General features: G+C 46.8%; 1 protein-coding gene across 2 annotated transcripts; it reads right to left on the bottom strand.

The window, feature by feature from the left end:
* Positions 1-1,391: 1,391 nt before the first annotated feature.
* Positions 1,392-9,063, bottom strand: C5AR2 (complement C5a receptor 2). Of its 2 annotated transcripts, none has more exons than XM_057712770.1 (2): positions 8,911-9,063; positions 1,392-3,517 (listed from the first exon to the last, which is right to left on the bottom strand). In XM_057712770.1, exons 1-2 carry the CDS (start codon positions 8,911-8,913, stop codon positions 2,489-2,491), a joined length of 1,032 nt encoding a protein of 343 aa, XP_057568753.1. In that variant the 5' UTR covers positions 8,914-9,063; the 3' UTR covers positions 1,392-2,488. The 2 variants fall into 2 exon arrangements, 1 of the variants encoding a protein (XP_057568753.1); XR_009049755.1 differs by lacking the exon at positions 1,392-3,517 and adding an exon at positions 8,359-8,527.
* Between the last annotated feature and the right edge of the window lie 5,144 nt (positions 9,064-14,207).

Below are 14,207 nucleotides of genomic sequence, written 5' to 3'. Positions count from 1 at the left end.
AAAGTATGCATAAGGTACATAAACGTTTTTCACTACTGTATGTATAGGCGCTTGGTAAATGTTAGATCTTTCGTTTTTATTTTTGCATCATTCCTGTCATTCTCCTTTTTCCTTTGGGTAATGTTGAGGTTAAGAAGGTACAGCCTTCATTTCTGGAATCAGTTCTAGGCACTGAGCTTACAGAAACGAACACAACAAAGGAGCTCATATTTTAGTGGGGGAGGCAGATACATAGGTTAAAATAAAATAAATAGAATGTCAAACAGAACTGCATTCTCTAAGGAGAAAAACAAAGCAGTGAAGGGGCAAGGAGTGATACTATCTGGTCCAGTGACAGTCAGAGAAGACATCTGCCAGAAAGTAGCATTTGAGCAGAGAACTGAAAAGAATGGGATTGCAAGCCGTGAAGATCCCTGGGTGGGGAGCATTCTAAGTAGAGGAAGCAGCAGAGGCAAAGACTGAGATGACCACAAACTTGGAGGGTTCAAGGGCAGCGAGCAGGCTTGTGTGACTGGATGAAGAATGGGGGAATAGTAGGGAATGAAGTGGGAGAGAGGAAGAGAATAGATTGTACACACCAAAGGGAAGAATTTGGCTTCCAGTCTGAATGAGGTGGGATCCATGGGCAGATTTCCATGTGACTTAGATTTTCACAGAATCCTCTGGTTCCCATGTGGGGAACAGATTGTAGCGAATCAAGATGAGAAAAGGGGACCGGGGAGGAACCTGCCGCCGTAGGTGGCTGGACCAGGATGATGACAGAGAACATGGATATTTTAAGGTTGAATCTGCAGGGATTAGCTGACAGATGAGCCATAGAATGTAAGAGAAAGAGAGGCGGCAAGGATGACCCCACAGTTCTTAGCCTGAGCACCTGGAAATAAGGAGTAGCCATCAACTGAGATGGGGAAGATATAGGAGGATGGCTTAGAGAGAAAATCCAGAGTTCCGTTTTGAGCATATTGAGTTATTTACTGTACATTGAGTTGCGATGTCAGGTGGGAATTGCACTAACTATCAAACTCTTGGGAAACAGTTTGAACATAGGCCAATTCTTGTGTAATTATCAAAAGGAGAAAAGGAAGAAACTGACTAATGTTTGCTTTAAATGTACAAAAGAGAACTACAATTTTTTTTTTAAAAAAAGGAAAATGGGAGGAAGTAATCAACAAACATGAAATCAGGAAGAAATTCACAAACTACCAATGCAAGGATTGAGTAGCAAACTTGAAACTAGTTCTTGGAAGACCTGTTAAGGCCTGGTTCTTTGGAAACCTGAGAAACTCAATACAGTCATGCTAAAAATAAACAAACACAAAGGAACAAACAAGAACAAAAAGGGGAAGTTACGACAAACAAAAAGCAAGGTTATTTTTAATGAGTAAGGGACTTCTATGGAAAATTCCACAGAAATACATCTGAAAGCGTTCATGAAATTGATTCTTCTTAACAAAAAGTAAGGCTGATGCAATAAGGAAGGAAAATAAATTTCAAACAACAGAAAAGACTGTTTATAAACGTATCAAAGAAGAACTCTCCTAAATGGCAGCTGGGTTAACAGAAGGATTTCTCAAACCTTTCATGAAGTTATATAAATTGTCCCAGGACGTAATTCATTCTATAAGGCAGTCTTGGTCTTAATAATTCATGCATGAGAATTCTGAATAAAATATCAAAAAATAAAATATGTCTTCTTGAGGACCTACAAAGTGTCCCTGCATCAGAGAAAGAAAAAAAAATAGATCGCAAGAAAGAGATCCCCGCCAGTGGGAAGCTCATGATCGAGTGGGAAGAAAACAGGGTGTAGACAAATATAGTTTGTCTCTTTTTACGGCTTGGGATGGGTGGAGGAGAGACAGCAGTTAAACTGGCCCAGATGTTGTCTTTGGAAAATTTACAGTTTAGCTGGAAACTTTTGGTCCAGAAACTTGGAGAACAGAACACTACTTCTTCCCGGGTAAGGGAATGAACCAGGGAGAGCTCCCTGAAGGAAGTGTTATTTAAACAAGGCACTGAAGGAAAATTTGGGTAGTCAAAAGCATGGGCATTGGAGTCAAGTAAACATGGGATCAAATCTCAGCTCTATAATTTCCTTGCTGTGTGATCTTGGGCAGATGACCTCTGCTCCCCAGGCCTCAGCTTACAAAAAGAAGCATCTCCCCCTGCCTGCTTGGGTTGTTGTAAGAATTACCTTAAAGGAGAAACTACGCGTAAAGTGCGGTCCTGAAATAATGACTCTACAAGGTGTCACTGCTATGTGATTTAAAAGATCTGAGCAGGTGAGATTCTAGAGTAGTCCTATCCAATAGAACTTCCTGCAATGATGGAAATGTTCTGCATCTGCACTGCACATGGCAGGGGACATAATGAATATTTGTTGAATGAATAAAGGAATAAATGACAATATCATTAAGCCCCTGGAGCCAGCTATGCCTGAAGCCAGAATTGTAAAATGGAATAGGAGGATACAAACCAATTTCCCTCCCGTCTACACTTCTATCTCTGAGATCAGGTCTTGGCTAGTGGATTTCTTGCAGACCACACTTTCATCCTTGCTTTGTGACTCCTTCAGGGCCCAGCGACACGCAGCTGGCAGAGACTGGCGGAGCTGACCCCGCCCGAAATACAGGAAAAGCATGGGATTGAGACAGCTGTGAGCAAGGGCCAGGCCCACGACCAAGGGCTCAGCCCGCAGGGCCCTGGCCAAGAGCGTGGAGTGTGGGGCAGCCAAGGTGAGCACCAACCCCAGCGTGTGGTAGGGAGCCCAGCAGACAAAAAACCCCACCACAACGGCCATGCCCAGTGGCCAGCGGCGTCGGGTAGCACAGCACAAGAGGGCACCGTGACAGCTGGCCACCACCACCAGCGGCCCCAGGAAGCCGAAAATAAACCGGGTGGCCGTCACTGAGTTCTCAGCCACGATCGAGCCACCGTAGTCCACCACACACTCCAGCCGGCGTGGGAAATGTTCCTGATGCAGCCGGCGGTAGATGGCCGAGGGCACCGTGAGCAGCAAGGCCAGTGTCCAGGACGCCCCACAGGCTGCCTGCACCCTGCACGCCCGCCCAGCTGCACCCCACCAGGCGGGCCCGAAGGCCAGCAGGCAGAGGTCAGCGCTGAGAGCGGCCAGGAGGAGGACGCTGGCATACATGGACAGCAGGATGACAGCAGGCAGGGCCCGGCAGCCCACGGCCCCGTACAGCCAGTGGCCCCCGTGGGCAACGGACACCGCCAGGATGGGAAGAGACAAACAGCAGAGCAGGTCTGCCACGGCCAGGTGGAGGAACCAGGTGGCACCAACCCTCCGGCGGGCCTCTTTCCAGGTCACCCAGGCCACCATGGCATTGCCTGGCACCCCCATCAGGAAGACAGCGGCATACAGCAGGAGCGGGGCCGCGTGGAGGGGGTCGATGGCGGCACAGGTGCCATCAACACAGTCCACAGGGAGATTTGGAATGTCTCCATAATCCCCATACTCGTAGCCGAGAGACGAGTTCTCCATCCAAGCCCCAGACACCTGGATGGACGAGAAATGGCATGAAACCTCAGAGATGAAAACTCTCAGGCCCTTGGAATTCCTTGCAAAGATGCTTTAACCAGAGTAGGACAGCATTAGAACGCCAGCACATTGGAATCTTGGAATTCTAGACTATTACAGTGTTAGAATCCCAGCTTACTAGCACCTTGGAATTCTAAAATATTACAATGCTCCATATACACTGTCCAATACGGTAACTGCCAGCCACATGTGGCTACCGAGTATTTGAAATGGGAGCCAGTGTGACTGAGAAACTAAATTTTCGATCTTGTTTAATTTTAATTGATTTAAATAGCTACATGTGGCTGGTGGCTACCTTATTGGACAGTGAAGTTCTAGAGCATCAGAATGCTAGAAAAAGAGCCCGTTAGCAGCATGGAATTCTAGAATATAAACTCTTGGAATCTGAATATCCATCGAGATGGGAAAAGGTTAATATGTCTTCACAGCCAAAGTGTTTGTCTTGGTTCTTCTTCATCTGAATTTTGAATCTTGGTGCAATAAAAATGTACCCCTGAGGCAATTTTGTCACCCTTTTTTTTTTTAATGTAAACTAGATTATAGTAAAACATGCAAACGACAGAGCGCACACACCATACTGGTACACCCACTGGGTTTCACCTGAACACATTTGTGTCACTGGTGCCCAGAGTGGGGAACACATTTCTAGAATCCTGCTAGAGCGATTTGTTAAAGTAGTGACAGGGACTTCCCTGGTGGCGCAGTGGTTAAGAATCCTCCTGCCAATGCAGGGGACACGGGTTCAATCCCTGGTCTGGGAAGATCCCACATGCCGCCGAGCAACTAAGCCCACAAGCCACAACTACTGAGCCCATGTGCCACAACTACGGAAGGCCGCGCACCTAGAGCCTGTGCTCCTCAACAAGAGAAGCCACCGCAATGAGAAGCCTGCGGGCTGCAACGAAGAGTAGCCCCTACTCGCTGCAACGAGAGAAAGCCCATGTGCAGCATATGAAGACCCAAAGTGGCCAAAGCAAATTTAAAAATTAAAGAAATAAATACATATCTTTTAAAAATAAATAAATAAAAGTAATGACAGTGTTAGGAAAACAGAAGGAATAAACTTTTGAATTCTCTACAGTTGTTTCATTCATTCACCCCTCCTTCCAGCACAGTTGCTATTCCAGGCACTAGAAGCACAGCAGGGGCGGAGACAAACAAAAACCCCTCTCCCTTTGAAGCTGACACCCTGGTGGGAGAAGTCAGACAGGCCAGGAATAAATAAGCAAAGTACACAGTATTTTAGAAGGTGATTAGTGCTACGGCAAAAGGGGGGGAAAAAATCACACAGGGAATATTTAATTGCCTATGTTGGAATTTTACATGAGGGGTCAGAGAGGGCCTCTCAGAGAAGGTGATGTTTGAACAAAGCCATAGAGGAGGTGAGGGAGAGAGCCGTGTGGGAATCTGGGGGAAGACAGTTCCAGGCGGGGGAACAGCCAGTGCAAAAGCCCAGAGGTGGGCACATGGTGGTCAGGTTTAAGGAAGAGCAAGGGCGCCAGTGTGGAGTAGATGGGAGGCAAAAACAGAGACGTATCAGTGGCCACGTAGGTATTGTAAGTTGTTTATCTTTTATTCTGCATGAGATGGGAGCCATGCAGGGTGCTAAGCAGGGAAGTGACATTGTCTATCATAGTAATGAGAGTTATAAGTACGAGTACTACTACTACTATTATTATTAGAAGCCACCATCTATTGATTACTTTGTGTTATGTGCCAGGCCTTTCTGCAAGCCCCTTTAAACGTTATATCGTTTAGTCCTTGTAACAACCCTCTGATTGTCATACCATTGTTATACCCATTCTGCAGATGAGAAGACTGAGGCACAGAGAAATTAAGGGACTTACCGAAGATGGCTCAGCTAAGCAAGTAACAGAGCTGAGTTTTGAACTGTGTTAGTCCCACTCTGGAACCCCGGACCCTAGAACGTCATCATCCAAAAGTCTGAGGTTCAAGAGAGTCAGAAGGCAGGACACACACACACACAACAAAGAAGGCAGGACAACCGGTGAAGCTGAGCAGACACAGACTCTGTGACTCTGGGTGAGCAGTTTCAGTTGGCTTTCCCTCTCTAGGTTTCCTCATCTGAGAAGCGAGTCATGGAGATGAGCCTACCTCACCAGTTTGGGGAGGCCTTGAAGAGTCAATATGTGTGAAGCACGTGGCACAGAGCAGGAGATGGTAGACAGTCCCTGTGATGTCATAGTAACCTGACCCTGAGAATCTCTGCTGACTCTTTTGGGCTGACTGGCCCTACCCAGAGGTGTCAGCTGGAACTGACACAACAGGAAGGGCAGAGGGGAAGTTGGGAAACTCTCCTCCCCACCCACCCCAAGTAGCTGCTAAGGAGCCAAGCCATTGTGTGTGTGTGTGTGTGTGTGTGTGTGTGTGTGTGTGTGTGTGTGGAGTTTGGCACTCCACTTTCATATTATTTTCATCACTAGAGTGAAACGTGTGCAGGCTTTAAAAATTCAAACCCTCACCAGCTGTGTGGCCTTGGGCAAGCCACTGAACCTCTCTGTGCCTCAGCTTCCTCATTTGCAAAATGAGAATAATATACTCACCTTTGAGGGTGTTATGAGAATTCATCACAAAGCGCTGAGCACGGTGCCTGGTCCACAGTGAGCCTTAGACGCGTGTTAGCCGCTGGTACCAAGATCCACACACACCCTCTCCTCCCACCCTGAGACCCCACCCTTCCCAGCTCTTCCCGGCTCAAATCTGAGTTTTCTGTGTGTAAGCAACTCAATGAGTCTATGGTATTTCCCCTTTTTTAAAAAATTTTATTTATTTATTTATTTTATTGGCTGGGTTGGGTCTTTTTTGCTGTGCGCAAACCTTCTTTTTAGTTGCGGTGAGTGGGGGCTACTCTTCGTTGTGGTGAGCAGGCTCCTCATTGTCATGGCTTCTCTTGTGCTGAGCACGGGCTCTAGGCACGTGGGCTTCAGTAGTTGCAGCACATGGGCTCAATAGTTGTGGCTCACGGGCTCTAAAGCGCAGGCTCAGTAGTTGTGGCGCATGGGCTTAGTTGCTCCGCGGCACGTGGGATCCTCCTGGAGCAGGGATCGAACCCGTGTCCCCTGCATTGGCAGGTGGATTCTCAACCACTGCGCCACCTAGGAAGCCCGGTATTTCCCTTTTAATATGTTAAACAGAAATGGGAATGTTCAACACTCCCTGTGCCGTCTCGGTCTTTTCCATTTAGTGTGTCTTAGACCTGTTTCTCCATCCAGACACACACTGGCTCCTTTCCTCACAATAACTTCGAAATCAATGCACGGCTGGGTGTGTTGTGCTTAGGAATCAGCCTCAGACTAAAGAACATTTAAGGATCATCATGGGTAGCTTTATTATTTTCTTATTATTTTATGCACCAAATAAATCATATTTCTATATTTATATCTATAAATAAAACAATTACCATTATTATTATTTAATAAGCATTCAAATAATAGATGACATTTGTCAAGCTTCTATTATGTACCCGCATACCCCTCAGAACAGCCCTGTGAGGTAAGCACAGTCATCATACCCATTCTCCAGGGTCACCTCTTTCCTATTTGGGCTCTGCGGTGTCCCTGGCACCTGGAGTTGTACGTGGCACACAACAGGTGCTTAGTTGATATTTATTTGGTGAGTAAAAGAATAAAGAGGGAGAATCTGAAAAGGAATATATAGGTGTGTGTATAACTGAATCACTTTGCTGTAACCTTGAAACTAAAACGACATTGTAAGTTAACTAAACTTCAATTGAAAGAAAAAGAAAGAAAGGAAGAAAGAAAGGAAGAAAGAAAGAAAGAAAGAAAGAAAGAAAGAAAGAAAGAAAGAAAGAAAGAAAGAAAGAAAGAAAGGGAGGAAGGAAAGAAGGAAGGAATGATGAGAAAGAAGGAAGGAAGGAGGGAGGGAGAAAGAGAGAAAGAAAGAAAGGGAAGGAAGGAAGAAAGGAAGAAAGAAAAGAAGAGTTAGTTGTGCCTTTGATGGAAAAAGCTGAAAAATACCACCATTTTCTTTTTCTTTTTAACCCAGTATGTAATGATGTATGTATTAACATGAAAATACATTCACAAAATACTATTTTATGAGAAAAGTATGTAACTAAACTTCTAATATTTTTAAACAATGCATTTGTTTTATAGCCTTTCAGGTCAGCAATAAAGATACTGTCATTAAAAATACAAACAAACAGAATGAAGAGGGCTACTGAGGCACAGAGAAGCGAAGGGGTCACTTAGATTTCTTTCAGTTCCTCTCGATCACAAGAGCCCTTGTGCATGCTCTTGGTACACGTGAGTTTGTGTATCAGCCAGTCCGGCTGGAACTTCTGCCCTGGGAAACCACGGGGAACACCTACGAAAGCTAAACATATGATACCTTGCCCCTTCCCAGAGAAGCGCACATATGCTCACCAAAAGACATGTGCCAGAATGTTCCCAGCAGCCCAAAATGGGACACCATCCAAATATTCACTCACAGGAGAATGAATAAACATATCGTGCTGGGACTTTCCTGGTGGCGCAGTGGTTAAGAATCCGCCTGCCAATGCAGGGGACAGAGGTTTGAGCCCTGGTCCGGGAAGATTCCACATGCCTCAGAGCAACTAAGCCCGCACGCCACAACTACTGAGCCCACGTGCCACAACTACTGAAGCCTGCGCGCCTAGAGCTCGTGCTCTGCAACAAGAGAAGCCGCCGCAATGAGAAGCCTGCGCACCACAACGAAGAGTAGCACCTGCTCGCCACAGCTAGAGAAATCCGGTGCGCAGCAATGAAGACCCAATGCAGACAGATAAATAAATAAGTTTATATAAAAAAAATTCTACAGGGGTGGGGAATGAGGGGGACCAGAGGAACTCTGGGGTTGGGCTCAGGCTGTTTCTTAACCCAGGTGCTGGTTGCCTGGGCGTCCTCAGCTTGCGGAGATACACAGAGCTGCTCAGGTCTCACGTGCATACTTTTCTGTGTGTATGTTCTATGTGAAAATAAAGTTAAAGGATCTTTCTTAAGAAGGGGAATGGCTGAGTCGAAGGGCTTGTTTGGTGGATTCCCTAGGAGCTGCAGGAGTTCCTGCGGGTTTGGGAAAGGCCGATTTCCTGCACACCTGAGTGTGACCAGGGGCAGGGATCCTTTGACAAAGGCTTTTCTGTTGGGCTGCCCAAAGTAAATTCCAAGAGTCTGGGATTCCGATGTGGATTCCAATGCGATAGCAACAAGATTCCATTCTTGAAATTGTAGTTCTGATTCCCAGATTCTGAACATAATGAATCTAAAAGGCCAGAATTGGGAAATGCGCCCCCCTCCGCCACGCCCACCCCCACAAACCATCCTACCCTCCCTCCTTCCCTCCATCCTTACCATCTCTGGAGTGATGGTCCCCAGTGTGGCCAAATGCCACTTGGGAGCACAGTCCAGGCCCACAGCCAGGACCCGAGAGGTCTGAAGTCTCTCCCTCAAGTCTGGTAGCTAGCGGATTCCTGCAAGCTGGTGCCGTTTGCCAGGGCTCCTAGGGGACTCTGTTGAGCACTGCCACCTCACAGGTTCCAGCCAATGCTCTTATGCAGGGAAAAACAGGACTGGCCATTTCCTACGCCCAGGGTGTGTTTGTACTGGATTCTTCCCATGACTCACACATCCCAAAATTACTGGGCAGCAGGCAAGACTGATGAGGGCTCGGGTGGGTGGAGAGCTGACCCAGTGTACGCCACACCAATCTCAATGTTGCCAGCTTCCTGGAAGCCAGAGCTACATGTGGTTTGACCTTCGAGGCTGGGGGTCTTGGCCTTGATTCACTGTCCCTCTGAGGTCTTCCTCCCCCAGTCACCACTTCCCGCTACCCCACCCCAGCATCAACTGTGCACCCAGCCCCCTCCCTTCTGCCCTCTGCAGAACCTTGAAGACAGATCAGTATTCCTCCTGCTTCCCCTGTTCTGAGGGAGACAGCTCAGGGTCACAGCCTCCACCAAAAAGGCCAAGGGCACCCAGCACAGGGCCTGAGGCTTCAGAGGCAGACAAAACACAAACAAGTCCTATCTGATCTGTGGGCCTCCGTTTTCCTTCTTTAAAATGGGAAGATTTGGGGAATTCCTTGGTGGTCCAGTGGTTAGGACTCTGCACTTTCACTGCCCAGGGTGAGGGTTCGATCCCAGGTCAGAGAACTAACATCTTGGAAGCCGTGCTGTGCGGCCAAAAATTCAAAACATAATAATAGTAAATAAAATGGGAAGATTTTGAGCATAGGGGTTCCTGACCTCCCTCCGCGCATAGCACAGAGGCTGAGAACATGGATTTGAGAGCCACAGAGATGAGATCTTATTCCAGGTTCCCTGTTGATGAGTTTCTGGGCCTCCACCCTTCTGAGCCTCAATTTCCTTTTCTGTGAAATGGACAGATTAATGCCCATTTTAGCTACAGGCATTAAATGGGTGAAGAGATTTGAAATACACACCACGGTGCCTGGCCCAGGGGAGATGCTGTGTACATGTTTGTTCAATTAACAGGAATAAAAAGCATATGCTATCAATTCTTAAAACTTACATTTGAGGAAGACAGGCTTAGCAAGAGGAAGTGATCCTTATTCCAACTACAGAACCCTTTATTCAGCGGTTTTTGGTGTTTGCGCCACTGTGTGTTTGTGTGCTTTAGAGGTTGAGGGGATACATTTACACATTTCTTATGTTGTTTGGAGAATAAAGTCATGTTGGTAAGGGAAGTTGTTTTTGTGTCAAGAGACTGGAACTTGCCTTGTAAGCTGGGGTGTCTCTGGGTGATCCGGTCTTGGCTGAGCCTTGCCCCAGACCACCCCTTCCCACCACGTTCTGGGGGGGTCTCCTCACCCTCCACATCCCCCCAGCCCCAGGCCCCCATGGGAACCCACCCTGGTCAGAAAGAGAAACTAACATGGGAGAAGCCGGGGGAGGGGCACTGTCTTTTATCAGCTCAAGCGTCCTCTGATCTTTTTTTTTTTTTCATGTGGACCATTTTAAAGTCTTTATTGCGTTTGTTACAATATTGCTTCTGTTTTATGTTTTGGTTTTTTTATTTGTTACAATATTGCTTCTGTTTTATGTTTTGTTTTTTTTGGGCAGGGAGGTATATGGGATTTTAGCACCCTGACCAGGGATTGAACTAGCACACCTGCTGCATTGGAAGGCGAAGTCTTAACCACTGGACCTCCAGGGAAGTCCCAAACTTTCTCTGATTTTGAGTTTACAGGGGTGTGTTTCTCAGATCACTTGATATTAAACGCCTCTGTCACTGAGTCTCGGGCATATGTCTCTCGGATTCTGGGAAGCCAAGCCTTTCTGTTGTTTCTGGAGCTGGGGGATCTTACCTGGGAATCTGGGGGATGCTATGAATGAGGACAGGGACACAGCTCTTATAAAAAGTGAGGGGCCTTTTAGGAAGTGAGATTTGTTTCACGGACACCCTGAGAGACGCTGAGTACCAGCCCCGCAACACTGGAGAAACTTACGATGAGGACATCCTTAGAAGGTTATTAAATTGACCCATATGAAATTGCCACTTTTGTGAGTCAAAACAGGTTGAAGTCTGGCAAGTCTGTGGCAACAAAAAGCAGATTAACGTTGTCCAGGGTCTGAGGGGAAGCAGGGATGTGAATGGAAAGTAACTGCTTGATAGGAATGGGGTCTTTCTTTTGGGGTGATGAAAATGTTCTGGAACTAGTTACATAGTGGAGACAGTTGCACAACATTGTGGATATACTAAATGCTACTAATGGTGAATTCTATGCTTATCTTACAATTTTTTTCAAGCAGTAAATAAACTGTTACACCTCCTCACCCCAAAATAGGCTGAAGTCTGGTAATTATGTCCATAGAGTTCAGCCTAATGGTATTCTAGAAACCCAAAAGGGTGAGTGGCCAAGACAGGGAAACCAGTCTCTTTTGAATAATACACATTATATGTGATATCTGATGCACAGAAAAGAGTGCCTATGACCTGTAAAGTATAAAGTACAACAAATAAGCATCTGTAAAATCTTAGAATCTTTGACTATCTAGATCAAGAGTAAACCTTTTCAGTGAGGGAACTGAGAGTAACTATTCTAGTTTTTGCTGGCCAAGAGGTCACTCATGCTCTCTGGTAGAATGAAAGCGGCCATAGATTGAATGGCATGGTTGTGTTCCAATAAAACTTCATTCACAAAAACAAGCAGTGGGCTGGATTTGGCCCACAGGCTGGAGTTTGCTGACGCCTGATCTAGTTCAAAGACTCTGAAGGCTAAATTGTTGGAATCACAGATGTTCAGAAAGTTGGTAGGCGATTTGACCCAAGGGATCCTGCAATTTTAGCCACATACTATTTGAATCACAGGATTCTAGAATGTCACACTGTAACTTTGTAGAGCTGAATCAGACTCCATGTTAGATCTGTTTCTTTGACTTTAACCTTTGCTTTTTGCTGCTTTTGTTATTATGATCATACATGATGGCCTACCTCAGGGAACCCTGCCTCTCCGCCTGAATGTTAAACTAAAATGCCTCTGTCCAGCGCATAGGCAGACACTCTGCCCTGCCCACCTGTGGGAATGGCTGAAATGAACATATCCCCTCACAGAGGCTGGTCATTCCTGGAGATATTTTGCAAGACTGATAGCCCTTTCACTTTACTTCCTCACAGCCTCTCCCTCTCTGATTCTATAAAGTAAACTGGCATCCAGACCCCGATAAGATGGTTTTTAGGAGACACTAGTCTGCCACCTTCTCAGTCTGCCAGTTTACCGAATAAAGTCGCTATGCCTTGCCTCAACACCTCGTCTCCAATTCATTGGCCTGTCATGCAGCGAGCAGAGCGAGCTTGGACTCGGTAACAACAGCAGAGTCTTCAAGTGTTAGAAGTATAAAACTCCAGGGACTTCTCTGGTCGCACAGTGCAGGGGACACGGGTTCGATCCCTGGTCCGGAAAGATCCCACGTGCTGCAGAGCAACTAAGCCCATGCACCACAACTACTGAGCCTGCGTTCTAGAGCCCTTGAGCCACAACTACTGAGCCTGTGTGCCTAGAGCCCGTACTCCACAACAAGAGAAGCCACCGCAATGAGAAGCTTTCACACCGCAACAAAGAGTAGCCCCCGCTCACCACAACTAGAGAAAGCCCAAACACAGCAACAAAGACCCAACACAGCCAATAAAAAAATAAATTTATTTTTTTTTAAATGAGGTCGATCTGAGATGAGAGATGTTATGACACACACCAGATTTCGAAGACTTGGAATTTAAAAGAAAAGAATGTAAATTCTCTCAATAATTCTTTATACTGATCACATATTGAAATGATGATGCTCGAAACATATTTGGTTCAATAAAACATAGTACTAAAATTCATTTTACCTGGTTCTTTTTGTTTCTCTTTGCTTGTCTCTTGCTTGGCTGCGGAAAAATGTAAAATCACACACGTGGGTCGCATTATATTCCTATCAGGCAGCACAAATCTGGAGTAACACCATCCTGGAGGTTGGAGATGGGGTGCTTGGGAAGGTCACATGGCACAGATGCCCCCACCCAGGCCTTGTGGAGCCAGATCTGAGGAACAGGTGGGGGTGTGACAGGGGATTTGGACTGGGGTAGAGGTAAGAACACAGCCAACTCAGCCAAACCCATCATCCACTTCCTTTCCCCACCACTTCCTCTTTGGAACTTGTTGACCCAGCAGATTCCCCAGGCTCCAGATTTCACAATCGCCTAGGCCTTCAACCCACTTCCCTCCTGGGCAGCACTGATCAACACCAGGCTGAGGATGCCTTGGACAAGACACCTGGATCCCATATGTTGGCCTCCAAGTGTTTCTAGAAGACTGTTGCAGGGCCCAGCTTCTGGGAAGCATCTCCTTTCCAATCAGAGTGAAGGAAAGACCCCTACTGCCTACAGCCCACTCCCCAAACCAAGAAAGCCAGAGGATGGCCAGGAACAGAGATGGAGCATAGGGGTGGGGAGGCAGAGGAGGAAGACTTCCTGGAGGAGGCTGCACCCTGAAGGAAGGTAGAATAGTGACAGAGGTGGTCTTTTAAAAATAGACCAGGCAGCCAGGAGACCAGACAGGAGAAGGGTCAGGGACCGGAGTGGGAAAGGATGGAGGGCTTGGACCACGCAAGGCATGGGGTGGGAAGAGGGTAGCATCCAGCACGGGTCACAAGCACAGGCCTGGGTGACTATACAGATGGTAGGGCACCAGCCTGGGTTGGGGATAAAAAGGGAGAGGGAGGTTTGGGAGAAGATGCTGAGATCATTTTGGGCAAAGTACATACGGAGGCCATGAAGAGAGAAAGAGAACTTTGAAGGTATTGGATGAAGTCACAAAAGTAAGAAGCGTGTTTAAGAGAACTCTAGAAAGCCAACATTTCAGGGCAGAGGAAGAAAGTGTGCAGAGGAAGCAGGGAAGGATCACACTGAGAGAGAGAGGATAACCAGCCAGCCTGGAACCAGCCAGGAAAGAGGCCCAAGCAGCTGGGAGGAGGGTGGAAGGAGGGATGTGGGCTAACCAGATAGGGGGGGACATCCAAGGTCACCAGCATCTTTACAGGGGGTATCAGACCTGAAGGTAGCTGGAGCTCAGGGCTTCTCCCAACGATCTTGCTGCTAGAAGGTCTGCACAGGTACCAACATTTACTATCAAAAACAATGCACAACCTCTT

The sequence above is a fragment of the Hippopotamus amphibius genome, chromosome 16 (assembly GCF_030028045.1).
Source record: "Hippopotamus amphibius kiboko isolate mHipAmp2 chromosome 16, mHipAmp2.hap2, whole genome shotgun sequence".
NCBI lineage: Eukaryota > Metazoa > Chordata > Mammalia > Artiodactyla > Hippopotamidae > Hippopotamus > Hippopotamus amphibius.
The sequence above is the reverse complement of the archived record's forward strand: the minus strand, read 5'-3'. Positions and strand labels throughout refer to the sequence as shown.